The 26053-nt window shown below is 30.2% G+C and overlaps 2 protein-coding genes across 3 annotated transcripts in view; both read right to left on the bottom strand.

The window, feature by feature from the left end:
• The window catches only part of LOC142324204 (uncharacterized), a 71845-nt gene extending 59576 nt beyond the window's left edge, over nucleotides 1–12269 (bottom strand). For both annotated transcript variants that reach the window (XM_075364985.1, XM_075364986.1), the window contains exon 1: nucleotides 9959–12269. In XM_075364985.1, coding sequence (XP_075221100.1) covers nucleotides 10027–12234 — 2208 coding nt within the window. In that variant the 5' untranslated portion in view covers nucleotides 12235–12269 and the 3' untranslated portion in view covers nucleotides 9959–10026. The remainder of the gene's footprint in view (nucleotides 1–9958) is intronic.
• A 9187-nt stretch (nucleotides 12270–21456) lies between these two features.
• On the bottom strand, nucleotides 21457–24652 carry LOC142323007 (uncharacterized). The gene has a single exon (XM_075362105.1). The coding sequence runs from the start codon at nucleotides 24600–24602 to the stop codon at nucleotides 21627–21629; it is 2976 nt and encodes a 991-aa protein (XP_075218220.1). The 5' UTR covers nucleotides 24603–24652; the 3' UTR covers nucleotides 21457–21626.
• Between the last annotated feature and the right edge of the window lie 1401 nt (nucleotides 24653–26053).

Here is a 26053-nt window from a genome sequence, read left to right on the forward strand (position 1 = left end):
GTTTAAATAATTTATTACTAGGTAACAAATTTCAATGAATAAATAACTAGAGTTATTTTTATTGAAATTTACTTATATGGTTTTGAAAAAGCTGTAGTTTTATAAAAAAAAAAAAAAAAAAAAAAACTGTACGTATAAGATACTATTATAAGCCTATCTACCCGGTTAGTTATTCATATTATTATTTCCATTTTCAATGTGGTTTGGACAAACTGAATCGAGTAATTTTAAATATTTGTGAAAATAATTTTATCCGGCTAATGTTTTATCGTAAATAAAAAATTCTAGCAGTTTGTTTACACAAGTGTAAAGGAACCGGCAACTACTCGCATACTAACTTGATCAAATAAGAAGCGGTCCTGTTTTAACTCTGTTTTTCAGCAATTATCTGCTTTCCGTTTCAAAGTAGTTGCCGTTTGGCTTTCTTACAAGTAATTACATATAAGAGCTTTGAAGAGGAAATTTTTGTTCCCAAGTTATTGCTACCGACCGACAGACATAACAAGTAACCTCCCCTCTACTGCTGTCGCGACCTATTTTTGATGTCACCACCGTTTCCAGTCTGTCACTTAGTTGCTGCGTATAAGATACTTCATTTTTTTTCATATTTTACTCGATCTTTAACATTAATATCTGAAACTGTTCTCCTGCTGCTGTCCTGCATCGTGTTCTTTCCCGATGTATTACAGAATACTTAATCTTATATAGATTTTTAATAAACTTATTTTTTATCGTTTTCCTTCTCAAAACTTTTATTTACAAAAATTTGAAGAAACAATTGATACAGCGGTCTTACCACCTCAGTAAGTATACGATGACTAGTGTTTTTGGAAACATATTCCTATTATACTAAAATCATTTTTAGCATAGATTTAAACGATCCATTTACTACAGATAATTCGTTTTGACTTTATTCTAATTTCACTATATTAGTTCGATTTCGTTGATTTCAGTACAAAATGAGCATAAATAAACAAAAGGCGAGTAAAAACATATATAAAGCGTAACCGAAGGAGTAACAAAAAACAAAATTAAATGAAAATGGAAATGACGATTAAATTACTCGTGGAAAGTTGATAAATTAATTTACATGTTTTTGTTTTTTTTATTACGTAGCAAACTAAAAAAAAATTATACCCTACTCTTAGCTAACTTTATTTGATTTTTTTTAAAAATAAATATTTATAAAAGAGCAAAATCTTTTTTAATGGAATGCTAAATTATGTGACAATAAGTGATATAAAATTTATAGTAAGATGGCAGCCGTTTTGAAACAGAAAAAATTAAAAAGTTACGAATCAGCGTTACATATACGTAGTTTCTGCCTGACACCAAGAAAGATTATATTAAAAATTTAATATTTTATTAATATTACGTTAACTAAATGTGTTCGGTTACAATCGCTTCACTATTACACTTAAGAGCAAATGTCGAGTTAAAATAGAACCTCGCTTCCGTACGACATTAGCCTGTTTAAAACTGAAAAAGTTTTTAATGAAAATTATCGCGTAACTTATTTATATTGAAATCCAGAAGAATATAATCGTAAAGCATACATACAGAGTGTCCCACAAAAAAGTAGAAAGTGTTTCAGGACGTTATACAAAAAAAAAAAAAAAAAATAACGAAAAAAGTTCACGTAATCATGGGTCTGAAACGCTTTTTATCGAATTACAGCTTGAAAAAATGTTCACCGTCTCTTTCTGCTCCAAAGTTAAATAATTATACTATACTAAAACTCTTGAATTAAATTAAGGGATAAATTTGATGGTTTCATAAGGTCTTCGATCTGAAAAATTATAAGAAAAAAGTACTGGAACTGCATCTCGAATAATGTTTGAGTAAATTATTGTATAATACAAAAACATAAGTGACAATTCTTACGTTTGACTTTTAAGTAACTTCGTTACTTAAATTGACAACAGCAAATAAAAGTTTGCAAAAATTTTTTACAGAATTTAGTTTTGAGAAACTTTCTTTCTTTTTTGTTTAGACTCCGGAGCCACCGTAAGGTATTACTTCAGATGATGAATGAGAATGATATGTATGAATGTAATTGAAGTGTAGTCTTGTACAGCCTCAGGACGACCGTTCCTGACGTGTGTGGTTAATCGAAACCCGACCGCCAAAGAACAGCGGTATCCACGATCTAGTATTCGAGTCCGTATAAAAGTGACTGCCTTGACTAGGATTTGAACTCTCGACTTCGAAATCAGCTGATTTGCGTGACGAGTTCATCGCTAGACCGACCCGGTGGGTTGACAACAGAACTGTGTTCCTATAACTCAACACAATACTTCGGCTTATAAAAAAGGGCCTCATTAGTATGCTTGTGTTCCCGTTTTACTTTCCTGGCATCATAGATGTAGAGCTACGCTGCAAGAAGGAAAGTATAGTAATCAGTAAAAAAATGAGGTATGGGTTTTCAATCGAAAAATGGGTATGGGCCAAAGACCTAAAAAACGTGGAGGGTATGACGTAAATACGTGTATTGGCGTGTTTGAAGATTAATAACGTTTGACTAGATAAACCGATTTTGATGAAATTTGGCACAGACTCTTGTATAACAGGCAATTTATCGGTAAAAGTTTGAGGTTAGTATCTCCAGAGGGTAGTGTAGATAGTTTCTTTGGGGTCAATTTTCTCAAAAGTTTTCAAATATAACCCCATTTTATATTAAACTTAGTACACGCATATCATTTTTTTAAAATCCCAAATTCTATCCCTTCCCCAAATAAAAAAAGGTATCTTTTTATTTATTGCATATTCTTAACCAATTTTTTCCCTTCCTAACTATAGTAGTAGTGCAGGTTGCCCCAAAAATACTTTGGGGACAATATTGGGAGAACCGATCAAAGTTTAAAAATATCGATGCTTTGAATTTGTTAATTTTTTTTTAGTTTATTTGAACTTTTAATAGTAATATCAAAATAAAATTTCATCATAAATTATCCCCACCCGAAAAAAGAAAACAGGTAACATTTTTTTCACGTATCACTATATAAGAATAATTAACCGATGTCAGGAAAGTATAACTTTGTTGGCAGCTCTTTTCATAAATTACTGAACTATTCAATAAAAATTCCTAACAGTTAATTATTTAAAATATAATTATACAAGTCTCCTTTGAGGGAAGCAACATTAATCTGTTGATGAATTTTTAAATAATACTAATTTTTTTTAAACCGATTTATCTGCATCCTATTGAATGTGTGCACAAATAATTGTTGAGAAAAATGTTCAATAGTGCATGCTTTAATGTTATTTATTTTGTAGTTATTTTTTATATTTAGTACCATCTTTTATTTACTTTAACATTATATCGTGTATTTTTATTTAAACAATTAATATGAATTTTAATCAAATCTATAATAAACCAGATCTAAATAATGTAATATTACGTATCAATCAGAATAAAATATTTATTTATCTTGACAAACTGTAATATCGGCAAAACAGGAAAAACAACTTACAAATGAATGTATATCGGCAACTTTTTTGAAAGCAAGACTGTACATCCTGTTGTGCTAGGTTGTTTATATTTTCCTGTTCCATCGAAGAGGATTGTAATTTAACATGATGAAATGAAGTTCTACGTATCACAACGGTCATTACATGTACAACTAGTAGTTGTTCGTTATTTTTATTCTTACACGCGCAAACACAACCTTCATCCTTTATTATCTATTAGTATCAAGGCCATCTGTAATTGTAATTTATTTTGCAACACTCGTAAGCAATGGCTTAGAGTTATTACATTAACAATCATCAACGTATACGCCATGTAACTCGACTTAATTCATCTGAATTAGAATATCCGCCGTATTTTTGTTTTAACGTGCCGATGTTCGCTTAACTCAGGATTATTTATCTAACTGAATTTATCGAACTTTCAGATGGTTTAGGCATACATTTAACTGAAAAAACGTTCTTGTATATTAGTTATTTTTTGTATATGTAGTAATATTTTTGGCCGATGATTACAATTATTAACTTTCTATAAGAGAAAGCTAAATTAAAGAAAAACTTTGTTTGTTATATCATTTCATTAAATCGAGTGAACCGTTACAGAAATAAGACTAACAGAAAAGCATTTTAGTTGGATAGCGACGTAATTTTTCATAGCAATTGCAATCTGAATATATAGAAAAATTGTTGAGATACAGTGGCATCTTTGCGTTTCATGCTATACTAAATGTAAAAGTTTTTTGCTTCAGTGGCTTTATTTCAATTTGTGACTATCTCCATTTATATTTGTTTTATTGTTTGTACGCGGGACATGAAAGATATAAACCTGTTCAAATGCACCATCTTAATGAAAAACAATATTTTGCCATTTATTCACTCAAGGTGAAAAAAAGATGTAAAATGTTATTTTTTAAATTTATATACACAGATGCATTTTAGCCAAAATTTTAATGAATGAAAGTAAAAATTTGAAACGTTACACACACACACACACACACACATAAAAGTATATATATATATATTTTATATATACTTTTATATTTACATATATAAAGTAAGATTTCAACAATATTATTAACGTAACTTTTGTATGATTTACTAAAAATGAAATTTTAATAAAAAAAATTCGAGTGATGAAAACTGAGGAAACCATTATGAAATAAATATTATTGAGATTTTATACGGGGTTTCTTTTCTATTATTCGGAGTTACTTAATTTTTCTAATTTACTTGCTGAGGATGAGATTTACTAAATGTCAGAGGAAACAGGAATCAGATTAAATAGAATTTGAAACAAGTTTCAACGAATTTTTTATCTTTTTTACCCGGCTGAATCCCCAGATGATACTATTCAAATTCAACTTATTAAAAAAATAATATATAAAAGAAATTTATCGGTAATCGTTCAACGAAGAATTAATTGAAATGAAAAAGAAAAATATTTTTGTTAATTTTTCCTATTATAACATAATTTATCAGTTAAGTTATTTCACATATATTTTATGAAAGAAAATAATTCATATAATTAACTACAATATAGTCGTAAGAGATAAAAAAATTAATCTATTCCGGTTAACTTTAAACATTTTATCATAAAACAGTTTTTTCCACGAATCCCCACCTTAGGGGTACGTTAAATCAATTACTTCTTTTGCGTCTTGGTTTCTTTTCTTTTTTTCAGTAAACTTTCATTCTTTCAGACAAAGTCTTTGTTTTGTTCTGTTTTTATTTTAGTTCTCCTGGAATCTTCGATTTTCATTTTTTAATATTTTTCTTAGTTTGTTTCTGTCTAATGGTTCTTCTGTTACGCTTAGGTTTCCTGAATCTTATTGAACCGTTTGCTCTTTGTTGTAGAATTGAGAAATTCAAAGATTTTTTGTGAACCTTATTATTCGTTCTGGACTGTAAAAGCTAATATTTTTCTCATCGTGTCTGAAACTCGTTCTTTTCTATTCTACAGATCTTTATTGTGAATTAGTTTAAGAATTTGATGATTTTTTGGAATTTCGGACATAATATTTTCGTAATAATTTTTCTTTCCATCTTTTCTAGATTATCCATTCATTATTCCATTGTTAACATTCATAAAGTTTCTACTGTGCAAAAGACTTGTGGTTTAAATACTGTTAATCGTTTAATTTTGTGTATTCTGGATTCGATTGCGTACTTTTCCAGCGCGTTCCAACCGATCCATAAAAAGGTGGTTAACACGTTCACATAGGCGCGAGAAAACAAATGTTTCGCTAAGTCTGAGCCGTATGTCCATAAAAATTAGTAGTATTCATTAACGCATCACCCGTCACGATGAACTAACTTTTTCACAGTTTCCTCCGTATTTTATCAAAAATCTTTTGAAGGAAATTATAAATTCGACAAAATTAAAAAAAAATTATTATTATCAGATTTTACTAGACTTTGTCTTCCGTCTATACGGTATGCAGCGTGATACTTTCATTTGGTAATTATTTTTTTAGTCCGTCATCTGATCAGCACGGTCGAAATAATATTCTATATTTATATTATACCGTTTATAAAAGAAACAAAAATAAATTTTAAATAATCATAAGAAATGCGGAAATCGTGAGGATGAAATTAGTACTTTGAAAAAAAAAAGTATGTAAAAATTGCCAGGTTGAAGTATGTAAAATACCCATGAACTACTTTAACAACAGTAATGAATAAACTTTACCGAGTGACTGCACAACATAAAACTGACCGAAGCCAGCAGCCCAAGCTTGAATAGCAGAAATATAAAATATCGTAGATAATGATGCGTCATCAGTCTCCTTTGGCAGAGTTCAGTATGACGCGTATATTAGTCATTAGCTTTCAATGTGTAAAAATATTTTTTTTTGCGAATAGATCATTAAAGGACCACGCAAATATCATTTTTTGATTTATTTTTTTTCTTTGCAAAATATTTTCATCTGTGGGCTTTTTCAAAGCCCATTAAAATCTGTAGGTTTTGTATTTCATTTAAACCGCACAGTCGTTTGTGGTTTCAATGCCTCAACGTATATTTAAATCTCTCTCTCTCTCTCTGTCTGTGTTCTCATTACTTCATTAAAATGAGTGGACTATTACACATAACATCGCATGACTCGTGTCATAAATTGTTAAATTCTATAGTCATGGCTTCGTACGCAACTGTAATTAATTAAACGAATTCAGATCGCTGTATATATATAATACAGTTACATTGATTATAGAATATAAATGTAATATACAGATAGATAGTTTTGACAAAATATTATGTCTGATTTATTCATTTGATAATTTCTTTTCTGAGAAATAAACTCACAATCAATGTTTCAGTAGATTTACAAAAAAGGAAATACGACAAAAACACAATGACGTCATGAGTTACTAATATATTTAGATCAATATAAACGGGTTTTACCCATTAGACTGATTTCAATCGATGCAAATTATTTTGTATTTTCCTCTTTCACTTAACTCTGTGGTTAAGAATATAATTTTTTATTAATAGTAATATAATACTAAACTAAACTGTGTGTGATAAATGTGTAATACAAATAGAAATTTAATACTTAATATAATAAATTTTCCTTTACTTTCATATTTCTGTGAAACGAGGATTCATTTAAAATGACATTTACCCTTTACTTTCCTCATTTTCTTCTTTCTTTTTTTTTGTAACGCGAAATATACTTTCTTATTTATTTTAGCGTCTTAATTTAAGCAGTTTTCCTTCATTATCTACTAACCAACATTTATGTAGCATAATAAAATACCCAGTATGCCTGCATATTGCAACAGAAATAAATATTTGTTGCCAGTATTATATTATTGTATTTTATGACATATCATTTAAGTAAAATCATCACCATGATGTATAACTTATTTATTACATACATAAACTTCTATATATTTTATAAATTATGAAGAAATAAAAATTTTAAAGATTTGTTTAATTTACTGGTATTTATAGTTAAAAAAAACTATAATAAAGCAATAGGAATTCGTTATATACCGTCTGAATTACTGTGCTGTTCAGAAAAAGGAAGTTTAAAAGTTTAAAGGTTAGTAGTTTGAAGGTTTATACTTATAACCTTAATATATGCCTTACTTTTTACCGCTTCAGAGAGAAAAAGCATACCGTAATTACTTAGAACAAAATCTCTACGTAACTGCTATTATGGATTGCAACTCGAAAAATAAGACACCTCCTTGATCGGTCGGGCGAGGATAAAGGGCAACGAAATAAAAATCAATAAGGCATATTCTCAGAATTATTTTTTCACAGTTCATACGCCGTACGATTGAATTATTAGGAAAAAGGGTACTTTAAAAAAATCAAATAAATAAAAACTTTAATAATGTAATGGAATTACAGAGATTAATAAATAAAAAATCCGGCGAAGGGTGTTTCCCGGCTTTATCCATTACAGAGTTTTTAATTAAAATACGCCTAGATTTATTTTTAAGATTTACGACTTAATTATGCAATATTTAGGGTACAATTGCGAAAAAGATCAAAATAATACGTAAAAAAAATTTTGTTCCAATTTAACTCGATCAAAAAACGTCTTTACTTTAAAAATTATATTTAAAATGTAATTGGGAAAGGAAAAAAGAAAGAGTTCAAAGTTTTTAGTAAAAAAAATGCGGGTACCCTTTTCTTGACGGCCGCCTCATATAACGTTTTTAATAACAGCCACGACTTGAAAAAATTAAAAAAGAAATAAATTATCAGACAAAAAAATTCAAAAAGGTTTTAAATTCTTAAGTTGGGTTCCATGATCTCTCTTTTTTAAAAAAAGCTCCCATATCGTTTTATACGAAGCGAATACTACTTCTCGTTTCCGACAACGGCCCAGATGTACAAATTTTTTGAGTATTTTTCAAAGAATTTACGATGAGCCGGTTCGGAGATATTAATCAAAATACAGGCCTACACTCGTACATCTTACAGAAATTTCTACAAGTTTTCTTTTAGTAAGGGAGTCTTGAAACGTTGAATTTTGCAAAAAAAAATCCCGTTCCCCAAAATTTTGGCCCATCGCTGTTCTTCCCTTTCCGATGCGGCAGCGAGAGCTATATAGCCGAGAAAGTAAAAATGTGTCAAAAATATTAAATAAAACCCACTACCATTTTTTACCGTTATTAAGTTTCAAAACATATCGGCAAAGATTTATTTACAATTACTATAATAAAATGTCCGGTGAAACTGCATCCGACCCGTTGGGAATTCGTCGGGAGTTTATAATCTTTGTAAATATATTAATTATTATAATACGGTTTTGACCGTTACAGTTTAATCCTTATTTTACGTAATTCTATTTCCTAAAAGCTATTCCTTGAAAATTTTATTCCAAATGTTGAAGAACTGTTAAGGTTGTTAAGAGATATAATTTACTGTTCTAGGATCCGATTCGATTCACAATAAAGATCTTTTCATTTATAATATTTTGCTCAGAATACGCGTAGATAAATATTCGAAGAAAATAAGAAAATACTTTTTTTTTATTATCGACAAAAAATATCCATTTTTACGATAATAATTCTAGGATTTTTATTCGTCGGAGGGGGAACGAAATAATTTGGAAAATATTTTCTATAAATTGTATTATAGTAAAGTACACGAACAGAAATTTACGTTAAGCGTGTTACATACAGTACAGGTCTACTCCGTTTAACTAAAACTAAATACGAGTACATAGGCGTACTGTAGGCTGAGAGGTTTATCAGCCTTTTTATTTAAAAAAATATTTCGGTTAATAAAATGATTTTAATCAATATTTTAATTACTTTCATAAATTACTTTTTGAAATACTTTTTTTTAATTTTATACATTATTTTTGTTTTAAATATTTCATTAAGATCTTTATATAATTTTATAAAATTATTTAATACGAATGTATTATTTATTAAATATTTTATGAAAAACTATTTTTAGCAATATAAAAAATTAATTTTTTTTAAAAAGTAAATTTAAGGCATGTATATCGTGTTTTCTATGAATCAAGCAAGAATGTCACATTTTAGCAAATACAGGTTAAATTTCATCAGCTAAATTAATATATTTTTAATTTATTACTTATTACAACAAATATTTCTTATAAATCAACTAATAAGTTTTATCGTTATTTCATGAAAACCTAAATTAAATAAGCGACAAAATTATATTTTCCAACTTTTAAAAAAATGTAAGGGGTATTATATACATATTTTAAGAAGAAATTCTACATTACTATTATTACACAACAAAATCCTGTTATATATTTCGTAAAATAATATGAAAGTTGTGTAATAATCTATATTCATATCGATTACAAAAATATATTATGTTATTAAAAACTTAATTGAATTAAGAAAAGTTTGAGAATATCTATAACTATTTTCATTTACACGCCAAAAAATAACTATACTCTTTTTTACTGCATAAAAAACTATATATATATATATATATATATATATATATATATATACATAAATAAATATTTAAAAAAAATTATTTAATACTTACATATTAATGCTCAGGTGTGCGGCTAGCAACACGGTGATGCCCAGCAAGAAACTGCTGGGCGCTAATTGTCAAATGTTAACCGCCGAAGACTTGGTAGTGGTACCGGTCAGTGAACTTGTACCCGGATTATCTGCTTGTTTAGGTACATTTTGTTGTTGTTCTGGCGGCGGCAGTGGTGGTTGAGAGAACGCTTGAAATATTTCAGGAGATTGATGCAATACGAAATTTATATTAGCGAAATCCGATTTTGTTAAAGTCGAATCGGTATGAATCGATTGCTTACTGGTCAACAGTGGTGTTTCGCAAGGTGTTGTAGATGATGGATCACAGGTATTTGTTTTAATCAACATACATTGCGACATCATTATATTGGCCGGATACTGCGGCAGTATCGATAAGTTTATGAACGTCGATGTTATATTACGAGGCGGTTTACTATTTGGACCGCACGCACCGGCTTCGCCACAAGAATTATTCAGATTTAATGTGGTATTGTATTGAGCGATCGAGAAATTTGCTGTATGAACATACGTCATGGTTTCGTTCAGTATGTGATACGGATCGGCCGTGAACGTTCTAGTTTCACACTTTTTACGGTCCAAGTTATCAAGCGGTGTAATACAGGACACGAAATCAATGTCGTACGAAAGAGTTATAAATTCATTAAATCCGGTTACGTTATTCTGTTTTATAGTAAGAGTCACTGTTTTGTTTTCGCCGGATGCCGTATTCACTTGAACGAGAGTTAAAGATAACGATTTGCATTCGTCCATTACGGGTTCGGTCACGTTTATAGTATTAAAGTCGACTTTGGTAACGTTGCATGGTACTAACGTGTTAAGGAAAGAAGCGTCGAGAATTGCGGCTCCTCCCGGACACATCAACGTTTCATTCAATATTTGATTCACTATCGCCGTTTGATCGATAGCTTTCGAGCCGACGGATGTTCCTGCTGCTGCGGCCGTAGAATTGAGTTCTTGTTTTTTCTCTTCGGTTCGTTGTTTTAACCAGGTGTTATATGCATCGTTGTTGTGTTGTAAAGGCGATGAAGAAGAAGTCATCGAGCCCAATCCGTAACCCAGTAATAAACCAAGAGGTAGAGCACCGGCTGCACCTCCAAGTAAACCGGTTCCAAATCCTGGACCGCTCTTCTGTTGGTAACCTCCTTGTGAATATCCACCGACACCTCCTGAACGATAACCACCGTTACCGAATCCACCCGGATTATAACCTCCTCCGAATCCGCCGGGGTTGTAGCCGCCTCCATAACTACCAGGATGCCCACCTCCAAATCCTCCAGGATTGTAACCGCCGTAAGAACCTGCCGGATTGTATCCGTGTCCGCCGTAGTTGTTATAGTTCGGCTGATGACCTCCGAAACTAGCCGAATGACCGGCAGGATACCCTGGATTATAATTCGGTTGCGGAGCTCCGCCAAACGCATTTCCTCCCGGATAATGTGACCCTTGCGTGTTACCTCCATAACCAGGCTGGTTGAAATGAGTTCCTCCGGGTTGTCCGAATCCGGATTGTGCGGGCTGATTGTAATGCGTTCCAGGCTGGCCGAATCCGGGTTGATTATGTGTTCCTCCGACAGGATTTGTACCAAAACCTCCTGGCTGATTGTAGTGCGTACCTCCGGCAGGGTTTGAACCAAAACCTCCCGGCTGATTGTAGTGCGTACCTCCAACAGGGTTTGAACCGAAACCTCCCGGCTGATTGTAGTGCGTACCTCCAACAGGGTTTGAACCGAAACCTCCGGGCTGATTGTAGTGTGTTCCTCCTACAGGATTCGTTCCGAAACCTCCAGTCGGTTGATTATGATTCGTTCCACCAGCGGGTATATTACCGAACCCGCCGGGATTGTTGTGAGTAGGATAAGGCGCGGATTGTACATGAGGGCTTTGTACTTTTGGCGGATAATTTGCACCTCCAAACGCCGATCCTAATCCCCCTCCTGCTGCTGGAGCTGACGGTTTATAATTGTTGACACCTCCAAAACCTATCCCGGGTGGATTTCCTTGAGATGGATTATTAAATTTTTCGAAACCCACATGTCCTCGGTCGTTGGAGTTTTGTCGCTCTTTATCGAGAAAATGTTGATTTGTTCCTCCCTGATTTTGTGATGAATGATGGTCCGGTTGTTTTCTTCGACCGAAACTTCCCGAACTACCACCAGAGTTCGGCTTACGGCCTCCAGACTTCTTGCCGTCGACCGAAATTACCGAACACAGTAGCAGTACGCATAACGAGAACGAAACTAACACCTTACTCATTGCCACGATCAATACAGACTGAGCCGCACTGCTCCTGCTTTCAGTAAAACCCTGTCAGGGGTGGGGAGTGCGTGTAACGATACGTCTGACCTCCCGCCAAACACACTGACTTCGTCATCCTTTCCCCCTCCAGTTTAGATTATAGCCTTAATGTCTTTCCAAGAATAATTATTTCAGATAATGTGTTTTATTTATTATTATATTTTAACGATAAACAAATAAATATTTATAAGCATTATTGAATTCATTATCAGTACGAAACAAACTTTGATATTTCCGATCCGGAATATTCTCTGATCCAGTGTACGTTACGATAATATAATGTTACGTGTAAATTTACTACTACTTTGTATTATATTTATTTGGAGATAACAAATAACTGTTAGAACAGTTTATCTGAATTTCTTAAATGAGGATAACCTAACACAAGACTGGACGAACATTATTTAACATGATATTATTACTTTTCTTATAGATTTTGGTTAATACGAACTATGAACTGGCGTATTTATATATTTAATTAGATAATCTTATATCAAAAATAGTCTTAAAGTGGATCATTCAACAGTTGAAGATAATGGCCTAAAAATATTTTTAACAAGAAGTAAAAATTTCTTTATCTTAATCCTTAATAATTAGTAATTGAAAAATATCTTCTAAACTGGTTGTACTTGTTAGGGTCTTAACCTGTTCTGTTACAGGTAAAACCTTTGGCCTACGTCACATGTAGGTAAAAATTACCTACATGCTCATCTTTGAATTTCTTTTCTAGTAATTGTTACATATAGATATTCATTTAAAACTGTTAGAAAAGGTCTTTATCATTGTGTATTTTTAAATAAATAAAAAAAAAGTAACATGAAATATATATTTTGCACAATATCTGATATATTACACTCAAACAACCTTCAAAACAGCTTAAAATAAAATACACATTCAAATTGCATGTAACAAATTTTAACCCCATATATGTAGAACTATATATCAGATTTCAAAATAGATGTAAATGAATAAAAAAAATAACTTTCTTATTATATATAGAACAGTATTTAAAACTAAATAACACAACAGTCTTCAAGAAAATAGAACCATTATAAAACATTTTTGGATTATTTGTTTTTGTAATACAAATTATGAAATTTGAAGTTTCAGAACTACAAATCTTTAACACAATTGACGCATTTTCTGGAGCATTCCTTACACTTTTTTTTTTGTCTTCAGTCATTTGACTGGTTTGATGCAGCTCTCCAAGATTCCCTATCTAGTGCTAGTCGTTTCATTTCAGAATACCCTCTACATCCTACATCCCTAACAATTTGTTTTACATACTCCAAACGTGGCCTGCCTACACAATTTTTCCCTTCTACATGTCCTTCCAATATTAAAGCGACTATTCCAGGATGCCTCAGTATGTGGCCTATAAGTCTGTCTCTTCTTTTAACTATATTTTTCCAAATGCTACTTTCTTCATCTATTTGCCGCAATACCTCTTCATTTGTCACTTTAGACACCCATCTGATTTTTAACATTCTCCTATAGCACCACATTTCAAAAGCTTCTAATCTTTTCTTCTCAGATACTCCGATCGTCCAAGTTTCACTTCCATATAAAGCGACACTCCAAACATACACTTTCAAAAATCTTTTCCTGACATTTAAATTAATTTTTGATGTAAACAAATTATATTTCTTACTGAAGGCTCGTTTAGCTTGTGCTATTCGGCATTTTATATCGCTCCTGCTTCGTCCATCTTTAGTAATTTTACTTCCCAAATAACAAAATTCTTCTACCTCCATAATCTTTTCTCCTCCTATTTTCACATTCAGCGGTCCATCTTTGTTATTTCTACTACATTTCATTACTTTTGTTTTGTTCTTGTTTATTTTCATGCGATAGTTCTTGCGTAGGACTTCATCTATGCCGTTCATTGTTTCTTCTAAATCCTTTTTACTCTCGGCTAGAATTACTATATCATCAGCAAATCGTAGCATCTTTATCTTTTCACCTTGTACTGTTACTCCGAATCTAAATTGTTCTTTAACATCATTAACTGCTAGTTCCATGTAAAGATTAAAAAGTAACGGAGATAGGGAACATCCTTGTCGGACTCCCTTTCTTATTAGGGCTTCTTTCTTATGTTCTTCAATTGTTATTGTTGCTGTTTGGTTCCTGTATATGTTAGCAATTGTTCTTCTATCTCTGTATTTGAACCCTAATTTTTTTAAAATGCTGAACATTTTATTCTAGTCTACGTTATCGAAAGCCTTTTCTAGGTCTATAAACGCCAAGTATGTTGGTTTGTTTTTCTTTAATCTTCCTTCTACTATTAATCTGAGGCCTAAAATTGCTTCCCTTGTCCCTATACTTTTCCTGAAACCAAATTGGTCTTCTCCTAACACTTCTTCCACTCTCCTCTCAATTCTTCTGTATAAAATTCTAGTTAAGATTTTTGATGCATGACTAGTTAAACTAATTGTTCTGTATTCTTCACATTTATCTGCCCCTGCTTTCTTTGGTATCATAACTATAACACTTTTTTTGAAGTCTGATGGAAATTCCCCATTTTCATAAATATTACACACCAGTTTGTATAATATATCAATCGCTTCCTCACCTGCACTGCGCAGTAATTCTACAGGTGTTCCGTCTATTCCAGGAGCCTTTCTGCCATTTAAATCTTTTAATGCTCTCTTAAATTCAGATCTCAGTATTGTTTCTCCCATTTCATCCTCCTCAACTTCCTCTTCTTCCTCTATAACACCATTTTCTAATTCCTTACACATGGGCTGTTTATCCTCTATGCACATGCTGTTAGTTTTCCTGTTTTGTGCATGAACATAAAAACAGTTTTTTCTTTTTTCCAGTTTATCACTGGTAATTGTAGATGAAGTACCAGCAATTTCCCTGTCTTCTGTTCCTCTTGCTGTACACTCAAGAGTGACAGATTTTTCAATCAAGCTCCTAAGTTTTTTTAGCGATTTTTGGGTTTTGGAGCCACTCAAAGAGGAATGGAAGCATCATCTGTATGATTAGTTTTTTATGAAAATATTTCTTGTTTGCACATCACTGGCTACAAAACACTGATGTACTATGAAAGAATTAACCATAGTTATGGCTATCATGCCACTCAGTACACACAATGGCCAGTGAACATCTTTTCTATGTGGGGAGTACTTACTGTAACGGAAATCCAAAGTAGCCACCCCTCCTTTTGTTCTATTGTAGAAGGCTATAATCTCTGGTTTGCTTGTTTCTTCATCAATTCCACTGCTACTGTGCATACTTGATTCAAGGATAATGTGGTTGCTCTTCATTTTCTGAGAGAGAAGTGTCATGCTATTTGAAAAACCATAAAGCGTATCATTCAAAGGCCGTTGTTGACAAGTAACCAGAAATTCTGGGGGTTATCTCCCCCAGAGCTTATACCCCCAGAGATAACTGGGGGTATATCTCTTTTGTTTTTATGAGAGTACCAACATAGGTGAGTTCTCACTTTCTCAGTTCTTCAACAGCTTGAATGGAGCTGAAATAATTGTTGTCAGTTATGTCTCTATTTGCACCATGGACTGGCTTTGAAGCTTGAAGTAAGGCCTGAGAAGGCACAATGAGAGTTTTCACTTCAGGAGACAGAGTTTCACTGTCTGAGCCTCTCCCCTTATAAATGTAGGAGTTGTATAAGTGGGAATTTTTTGCATCCGTTAGATTCACTAGGTTGATGCCAAACTTTACTGGCTTATTTAGCATGTAGACAGTGAACGGAACTTTTCCTCTAAATTGCAAAAGCATTTCACCAACTGTACAATGTTCACTAGGAACATATATTTTTTGACAGTTGCCTATCAGAATGAAAAAAATATTAGATATTGGGGCAGCTAGATCCGTAGCCTCTTCCGAGTTGTTTGTGTGTAAGGATTATCAAACCATAATACCTCTATAGCTGTGAATATGTTAACAGACATAGCTGCTCTAAATGTAGGATGCCCAGTTACATCTTTACTGAAAAGTTATCTGCTATTTTCACGGTTGGACTTAGTGATGGACGAAAGCACCAGCATGCCCATAAAAACATTCAGTTCTGAGTGGGATAAGTCCTTGTGGTAGCTCAAAATTTTTTTTCCCACACATGTTCTGACAAATGTGAAATGAAGGTTTCTATACTTCTAAATTTCTTCCATAATATTTGGAGAAAAAAATTGGTCCCAAACTTTTAGTTCTGTAGGAGAATCTTCCAGAACTTCTGTAGCATAATAAGTCCTGGCAGCATGCAAAGATGTTCTGAGCGGGTGGCCTACCCCTCCTGGATGGTTCTTCAGCACACCATTCCTTTCTGTTTACTCCGTCATATAAATAAGGCGCATCGGAGCATGTGATTTCATTTTGGGAAGGTCTTACTGCATTATGTTCCTGAGCTGCAGCAGCCTCCTCTTCGTCATCCTCATAGTCCTCACTTGAATCTTCATTTTCTAATTTGGACAGAGGGGGTGAATAATTTGAATCTTCTTTGCTGTCATCAGAAGTTAGTGGATCAGGAATAGGTGTTTCTGGTTGACTCTCAGTCAGCTGAAAAAAAAAACAAAAAACAAAAAAAACAATAAATGTTTTAGTTATGTTTTTGCAAAAAAAAGTGGGGGAAAATAAAAAAGTGCTATTCAAAAATAAGTGTAACTAGATAAAAATTAAAGTTTCACAATCATCAACTTCAGTCTCATACACTTCTTCACCCTCTATAACTGTCACTAAAAGCCTTCTCACTGTCTCTGCAAATCCAGGATCATCCGTATGGTACATATTCTTCCTTATATCTTTAGAAGAACTAGGTCAATCCATTTCAAAGGATGGTAAAAACTACCCACCACTTATAGGACTCTGGGGCACGTGTAGATAAAAATTACCTTCCATCCCCTGGGTTCTGTGTCACATGTGGATAATTTCTACCAGGTGTATTTACAAAAAAGGCTTACCTGGCTCTCAAAGAAACTTGACGGGCAGTAAACACCTCAGCACTAGGACCAAGAATAACTGGCACAAATTTACATGGGGCCTTTTTGCCCGCCCAACCATCAGGTTCGCCAATACAACAAATACAAATTTCCCTATGGGTGATTTTTATCTACCTGAAATAGTACGGATTAAGGCTTATGATATTAGTCTTTATTAGTTGAGTTTTATAGTTGAGAGGAAGTGGACAAATCCACCTCTGTTTTCTGTTAAGAAAAATATTTAAAGAATTTTTCTTTTTTAACCAAATTTAGTCTTTTTCCAAATTTCCAAATTTGTATGTGCCCTTCTTTAATAAAATGTATGTAGGTGACCTGATATAAGAAACCAGTCACTTTTGAAAATGGTTTAGCAATTTTCATGAATAATACTTGTAAACATCACATATCAGATTTAGTAGTAAAAATAAGGATTGACCATGTTTCCCATTGTTTTTTTTCACTAAGCTCATGAACTGTTGGCAGTCGACATGATCAAAATGAGTGATAATCATCCCCTGCAAGTGGCACCTTTAATCTGATCATTATATTGGTTGTACAATGAAAATGATTATTCTCAGAGAATGTAACTTTAATTAATGTTACTTGTATTTCAGTTTTTTTGTGTGTGTGTCACAGCCATATGAAAGACTGGAACAAATAATGTTAATCAACAAATTAATATACTCACAATGCATAATACGTACTGTTTCCATTTAGCAGGAGTATATATTTTTTTATAATTATTAAAGTGATGTAAAATATATTTAAATGAATAAAAAGAAAGAAAAATAAATATATATTACACAAATCAAGGAAAAACCTAGAGTTCTACCTCAAGGTGAGAAGTAACACATAATAACCAAAATGATTTATACTCTACTTGGACAAAAGAATATACTTTTAAAATGCTGTAATTCCCTATTTCATATAATTAAAGTAAAAAGCTGGGAAAGGGTAAAAGTAAAATATGCGATTCTGACTACTGCGGGTTTCATCCTCAGCAGATAGCTACTTTAGAGGAGGACATTAAACTATTTAAGTATGCAAGTAAAGAATTATGTAAAAAAATTATTCTACTCTTTGAGTAAAATTTTGAGATACAGGATCTGTGGTGACTGTATCTCCAGACCCTCTTAAACAATTGTAACCAAAAGTAAATGGTATCAATGACCCATACTCATAAATCATACAAAACTTCATATAAATTGGTATATCCTGTCTGAAGATATCAAGTAAAATTGATAACTGATGCAAAAACGTTAGGCTTATTATCTTCCACTTCTAAATGAAATTGCTTAAATACATAACTAAAGTGACATACTAATATAATAGAATCATCTAACTATTAGAAGAATATGACTTTAAATTCAGAAATTACACAAAAGAAAAAAAGGATTTTTTGGCCTGACCTCTTTATGAGGGTTTGAATAAGACCAAACATACACAATCAAAAGTATCTTAGCTACTTACAGATTGTTAAATTATATTAAAAAAAAATTCATACTCTTTGAGTAAAATTTTAATATACAGAACTCAGAAATTTATCATTATCACAGTTATGGTTGAAAATTTTGTTCTTTAGTGATTATAATGGCAGGAGCATGCAAAAGACTTTAGAGGAGAAAAATTTTCACATTCTCATGCTGACTCATTACATGGATAAATTTATTATTATTATTGATTAAAAAAAAATTAATTTAATTTAATGTTATAATTTATAATAGGCAAACTTCATTAATATAAAAAACATTATTTGTTTATTTATTTTAGCAACTTCAGACTAACCATCCAACCATCCAACCATCCAATTCCAGTTATTAATGAGAGATGATTGTTGCAGTGCCTAAAAAATACCAAGCCTGATCAAGATTCATACCCAGAACATTCTGGAAAGAGATGCTATTATTCTGCCATGGAGGTCAGCAGGGTAGTATTTAGTTTTATCATTATTAATATATAAAACTAATACGTATTAATTAAGACAAGTAAATTACAATAGAAACACTAACAAGAATTTAGTAATCATTACTTGTAACTGGTTCTATAACTCCATGCAAGGCTTAAGACTAAAAAAAATAATTTTATTTTTATCAATCTTGATTTTATGTAGGCAAGTTAAAACATGATTGTCATTTGACTGTTAAAATATCTGTTAGTATTTAAGATCAGAGATTCTGAGAAAAAGACTGGTGAATAATCAAATAAGTGGTATTCTTCCATAAAAAAATACTCATTCACATAATATAAGGAAAAGATAGCAACTTTAAAGTCTTAAATGCGTCTCAAATTAACATACTTTTCTCTAACATAAGATTTTATAACCCAGATTTAATCTTTATCTTTATCTAGATCCTCCAAATAAAATTAAAGCAATTTTTTTCTTTTAAATATTACTTTACTATAATACTTGTTATTTAACATGCCACATTGATGTATAAAAAAAAGCTTGTCTTATAAAAAGCTTGTATATAAAAAAGCTTGTCAAGGGTTTTAAATATAAAATTAAAAAAATAAATAAATGCTCTTACTAGCCTAAAAACTTCCACCCCATTGAACATACACTCATAACAAATATAAGATTTGGTGTCCATAACATTCTATCTTTAAAAACAGTTTTTAAATTGCTTTTATGAAAATAAATAAATATATATTTAACTTTACCTGATTCTGAGTTGGCTTTTGCACCAAATCTTAGTTTCTTCTGAGATTGCTGTTGAGGGCATGAATATTGTCTTGTCATTGGATTGGCAAAAACAAAAATCCTGACAACATACAATGATAAAAACTTGCCTAAGTAATCTATCTCTATATAGACATAAACATCATAATCCACCTATACAGTGAAAACACTGGACAATGTAAACAGCAATTCAACAAAATTCTTACAAATAAAATGTTCACTCCAAGTTATGAAAATTAAGAAACATTTTTTTGAATATACAAGTACAATACATGAACACAAACATAATTACTCATTATAACTGACACTTAGACCACTCTTATAATTATCTCATAAAATACAATCATCCTTTCAACTTTTGGAACCAAGCTATGCAGAGTACACAATATTTTATTTTTGCAAAAAAAAAACTAACTGGATGAACTACAAATGAGGTGTGATAAAAATATAACGAGAATTTTAATTTTTATGAAACAAAATTTACTTATTCTTCTATATTGATCAATTTTCCTCTTCAAAGAAATCTCCTATGTTACACACTTATGCCAGTTTTCTTCCAATCCTCAAAAGATTTGTGGAAATCATTTTTTTGGTGTAGTCTCACTTAGTGATTTTTTCTTTATTTTTTTTGTTGTCACAAATCATTGTCCTTTTAATGTTGTTTAATCTTTGGGAACAAGTTGCACAGGCGCCATGGCTGCAGGAGTTACTTTAAATCAAATAATCTTTAATTAATATTGAAGAGTAAGCTAGGCTGTTATTGTGGTGCAAAATCTTAGCAGTTTTATGACATAAAGGACATAAAACTGCTAAGTAATACTGTTTTTTGATGGTTAGAAGTCATAATGGATGGACATTGTAATAAAAAAAAGCCAGTAAGGAGAGAACCTTATCGTTCGATAGAACTTGGCATGCTTTTTTCAGTCTTGGTTTCTAAAAACCTTACATTAGGATGTTGGACCTTTGTTTCAATATCATAACCATACACCCACATATTATTAACTCATTTAAAATATTTTAAATGTTATTTATTAAAAATGTTATTAAATTATAAAATGGACTTATTTTATAATTATTTTAATTATAAAATAAAACAAAAAGCAACATTATTTAAAATAAGACTAAAATTATTTTGCTAGAACATTTGTTTTAGTAAAATAATCTACTGAATTGTTGAGAAACAACTATACATTTTGATCAACAATTGGGTGGTACTCCTCACCATAATAATATTTTTAAAATGCTATATGAATTGCTAGCTGAAATGCTATTCAGAGTACACAACAATTTATTTTTACAAAAAAAAAAAAAAACTACCAGGATGAACTACAAATGAGGTGTGATAAAAATAACCACATATTTTGTTTATATATATTATGATAAAATATTTTTTGTAAAACAAAAATCATATATTTGATTAAAGCTTAAGAAATTAACATGCAGATTTAGTTTAAAGTAGATTAGTTATTCACAGAGTATGTTTAAATAAAGGTATAATTAAGATTTTTGTTTTTATTCATTAATTAAAGTGTTTATTATCCATGATAATTTACATCAAGTTTATAAATCAAGTAACTAGTGAACATTTGACCTTGTATATTTCCTGTAAAGATGAATTTTTACTTGTTCCAGATTGGTTGAATTATATTAATTTATTATTTATGTTGCTTTTATTTACAAATATGTACATTTTTTAAATTTAAATATCTGTTATTATATAGTTGTAATATTTTTTATAACTTAACATCGGTTTGATTAGTATCTGTATAAAAATTAGAGGTAATTTCCTGGGCACTGGAATCAGTATTTTCATCTATAAATAATGGGTAATCTGTTATCTGAATTGTTTTATTTTGTTCATATGATGTATTATTATATTGATCTGTAGTACTTTCAGTGTTATTATAATCTAAAGTAATTGTTGTATTTTCAGATGAATTATAAAATTCAGTCAGATGATTATAAGAAAATATTTCTTCGTATGATGAATTTTTTAGTTTTTCATTTGTCTCATTATTATGGTTATAATAATAATGATTATTTTCTTCTGTTGTAAATTCATCATTATCATTATATATAGAATCTTCTTTATAATCATCATTAGCTAAATACTGTTCAAATGTATCATAATTATCATTTAATATTTCTGGTTTTGTTGATGTCTGTATAAATTCAATGTTTTCATAATATTCAGGAAATGGTAACGTAGATTGTTGTTCCATAAGTGGATAATTATACATTTCTGTTGGTGGAACAGGAGATCCCTGGTTTGTACCATCATACTGTTGTTCATTTGGTTGTTCTGTTACTGTCTGTTGTTTGTTTTCATTGTTGTTTTGTTCATCTTCACTGTAATAATTTCTCATTTCTCTTTCTTCCTGCTCATTATTATAATCATTTTGATTTCTTTTTTCTTTTTCTTTTGATGATGATGATGATGATGATGATGATGATGATGATGGTTTAACCGTAGTTGTTGATGGTTTTGGTCCAAATAATCTATCAAAAAAATTTCTTGGAGGTTTTGGGTACCAATTTGGAAATAAAGGTTTGTCATCTGCAGAATTTATTTCTTCTTCTGGTTCGTTATAATCGTAGTTATAATCATCACCATCCTCATCATCTTTTTTATCACCCACTGTATTTTCTGTTTGTGTTACAGGGGTTTGCTCTAATTGTTTATCATCATTATATAAATTACCTTGTTTTTTATGTTGCTGTTCATTCATATAATTTTGAGGGTTTTCAGTGTTAAATTCTTCAATAAATTGTGGCTCTTCACAGGGTATTTCCGTACTTTCATATTTAAAATCATGTTTGTTATTTCCATTTTGTCCTTCTTCTATATAATGTGGATTTTCTATTAATCCATTTTGATCTGCCCCTCTTTCTCCTCCTTCTCCATTAATATCTTCATCTCCCTCTCTATAGCTTTCTGTATCTGAATTTTCATGATAATCATTTTGAATATCTTCTTCCACTCTGTTATGAATATCATCATCGTTTTCATTTCCTTCTCCAGTTTGAGCCATTTCTTTATTGTGATCCTCAAAATTAATTTGTTTTTTATCAGAAGTTAATTTTGAATTGTATTGCCCACTTACATTTTTCCTGTATTCTTGTCGGTTGTAATGGTGACTTTTATCAGACAGTTGATTTTCATGACATGAATCATAATCATTTTCATTGCTGTACATTTTATTACTATTAAACTTTTTATTAATTTCTTTACTTTTCTTCTTTTGTATATCCTCATTTTGATATTGCAAATGATTTATATTGTAATGTTCAAAACTATCAATTCCTGTATTTTGTTTTTTATAAAATTTGTTATTTTCTTTTGCACTTTTTATACTGTTAATATAATCTTCATCGGTGATGTCCTTAGAATATTTTTCTTTTGATATTTCATTCTTTATGTCTCCAGACTCATAGTAATTCTCTTTGGTCTCCATATTTATGTTTTTGTTTTGTCTCTCATGTGATATCTGTTCTGAGATTTGCATATTTTTTTTACTACTTATTTTACTCTTTATATTTATTTGCTCTATAGATATTTTGTCTAAACTTTGAGGTGATATTTGATTTTTTAGAATTTTCTTTTTCTTTATGAGAATTTTATTTTCAGAATCAGTATATTCTAAGTCCTTGTGACTATTAAGTAATCTTTTTATTGTTTTTTCTTGTGTTATTGTATCTTTCCTGTTTATTTCTTCATGACTATTTCTAATTTTAAATTGTTTCTTTTTATCTTCTTTTGTAATATTATCATTTGAAATTGGTATTATTTTTTTCTTAATGAATTCAGAATTTTCACTTCCTGGAAAATGATTTTCTTCCTTTGCACCTGTAGAAAACTGACTAATGCCTTCAATAGATGTTTTCTCTTCATATTGATCAAAATTTTTCTTATTTTGTATATAGTCGCTCTTATAGTCAGAATTTTTATTCATGAAACTTCCATTTTCTATGTGTTTATCATTAATTTTTTCTTTTCTTTTCTTTTTTCCTGTAAAATGTAAATTTGATATATTATAATTTTTCTTTTTATTTATTCTTTGAATCCTTTTATTACTTTTAACTTTGTTTTCTTTTTTCAATGAAGTTTCTTTAATTTTTTTACCAACTTCTAATGATTGATTTTTATTTTTTTTAATTTCAATCGATAAATCTTTATTTTTAAATTTTATACTGCGCTCTGATTCCGGTTTATTTTTATTGATTATTATTTTTGGCCGTGATTGAAAATGTGGTCTATTTCTATATCTTCTTCTTCCCCTATAATATTTATAACGTCTAAATCTATATGGCACTCTATTATTTTTAATAAACAATCTTCTACGACCAGTCAATAATGTATTTCTATTTCTAGTATAGTAATATCTCATATAATTATAATTTTCTATACCTTTTCTTTCATTTTCAGTATTGGTTTTAGAATTGTCTTCAGAACTTTTTGATTTTTCTCTATAATTATTTTTTATTTTATTGTATGCAACATTATTTTTTTTGTAATTACTTTCTTTTGATGATGTATCTGTATTAGATTTTATATGTTTATTTTTATTATTAATATTATTTTTAAAAATATCGAACCTATTGTCTTTGTTAGTTTTTATTTTTCTAATACTTTCATCATTTGATTTTTTAAAATATTTTTTTCTTTTTTCATTTGTTAATATTTTTTTCATATTGTTTTCTTTTTTCATTTCTGTTTCCTGATTTATTTTATAACTGTACCTGTTATTATATTTTTTATAATTTCTGTTGTATTTATTATTATTATTATTAAAATAGTAATTATTTTTATTTCTTAGCAAGTTGTAATGATATTTATTATTAAAATTCTTATAATTTTTATAATAATATTTATTATTTGATTCATAATTATTATAATTATCTTTATTACGATGTTTATAATAATATTTATTATCATAATAACTGTTTTTTTTTTCATATGTTTTTGAAGGTTTTCTCCAATTTTTTATAAATTTATAAATAAAATTTCTTTTCCAAAATGGTGGTTTAGTTGTATATTGTTGTCTATATAACTTATTATAAGATCTTGATTTTTTTTTGTTATAATCGTTAATCATATCAAGATTATAATAATAATAATTACTCGGGTGATTTGAATCAGGATGTTTCCATGGTAATCGTGTTATTTTTAATGTATCATGGCTTTTTTCATTATAATAATGCACTTCATGGTTATGTTCCATATCATTTTTTGCTACTGTTTCTCCACTTAAAACATCACTAATCAAGATACTGAGGAACCATATAATATAACGAATTGTAATTATTTTCTCAAACCACTGCATACATGTAATCGATTAAACATTTCCTATAACATAAAAATTAATAATTAATAACGTTATTAATAATAATTAATTGTTAATCTATTGTTAAATAACAAGAATGTACTTCTCAGAACCAGTGTTGTTTGATTTAAAATGGGGTGTTATCAACAATGATCTTGCATCTGAGGCAAATGCTTTTCACTACTTCAAGATAGCATCATTAAAAACATTTTGAATTGCAGCTCCATTAAGTAATCGCATCATAGTTAAAAAAAAGGATTCTGGAGCCACATTTATAATTATTTAAAAAGCGAATAATTAAATTTTATTAATTATAAACACTGAAATCAAATTTCATTATGCTTAACTATTTTGTATGTTTTTATGTTCTTATAATTATTATAAAAATAAAAATTAATATTCAATTTCTATTCTTGAGATTAATTAATTTCTTTGTTATTTTGCTTTATAAATTAATGAAATATTTAAAAATATGTTTGAGTGAGCATATGTCTGAATATTTTAGATTGCAACTTAAGGCCAGCCTTCGTGGCATGAGTGATAGGGTCTTGGCCTTTCATGGGGAGATCCTGGGTACGAATCCCTGTCAGGCATGGCATTTTGACATGCTATAAAATTGTCATTTCATCTCATCATCTGAAGCAATACCTAATGGTAGTCTCCAAAGCTAAAAAAAAAGAAAAAAGATTGCAACTTAAGAAATTAAGAAAGAACTAATATGTATTACTTAAAAGTTTTTTGTTTTGTACTTGCAAAAAATGTACGAATGCCTGAATGAGAGAATGATCTTGAAGCATTATTCACATAATGTTTCAAGATCACTCTCCCATAAATCT

Source organism: Lycorma delicatula, chromosome 4 (assembly GCF_047948215.1).
Source record: "Lycorma delicatula isolate Av1 chromosome 4, ASM4794821v1, whole genome shotgun sequence".
Lineage (NCBI taxonomy): Eukaryota > Metazoa > Arthropoda > Insecta > Hemiptera > Fulgoridae > Lycorma > Lycorma delicatula.

What these genes read in the sequence shown, in the direction of transcription:
- LOC142323007 (XM_075362105.1), bottom strand. Translation starts at nt 24,602, where the DNA reads ATGAAAAAAGAAAACAATATGAAAAAAATATTAACAAATGAAAAAAGA.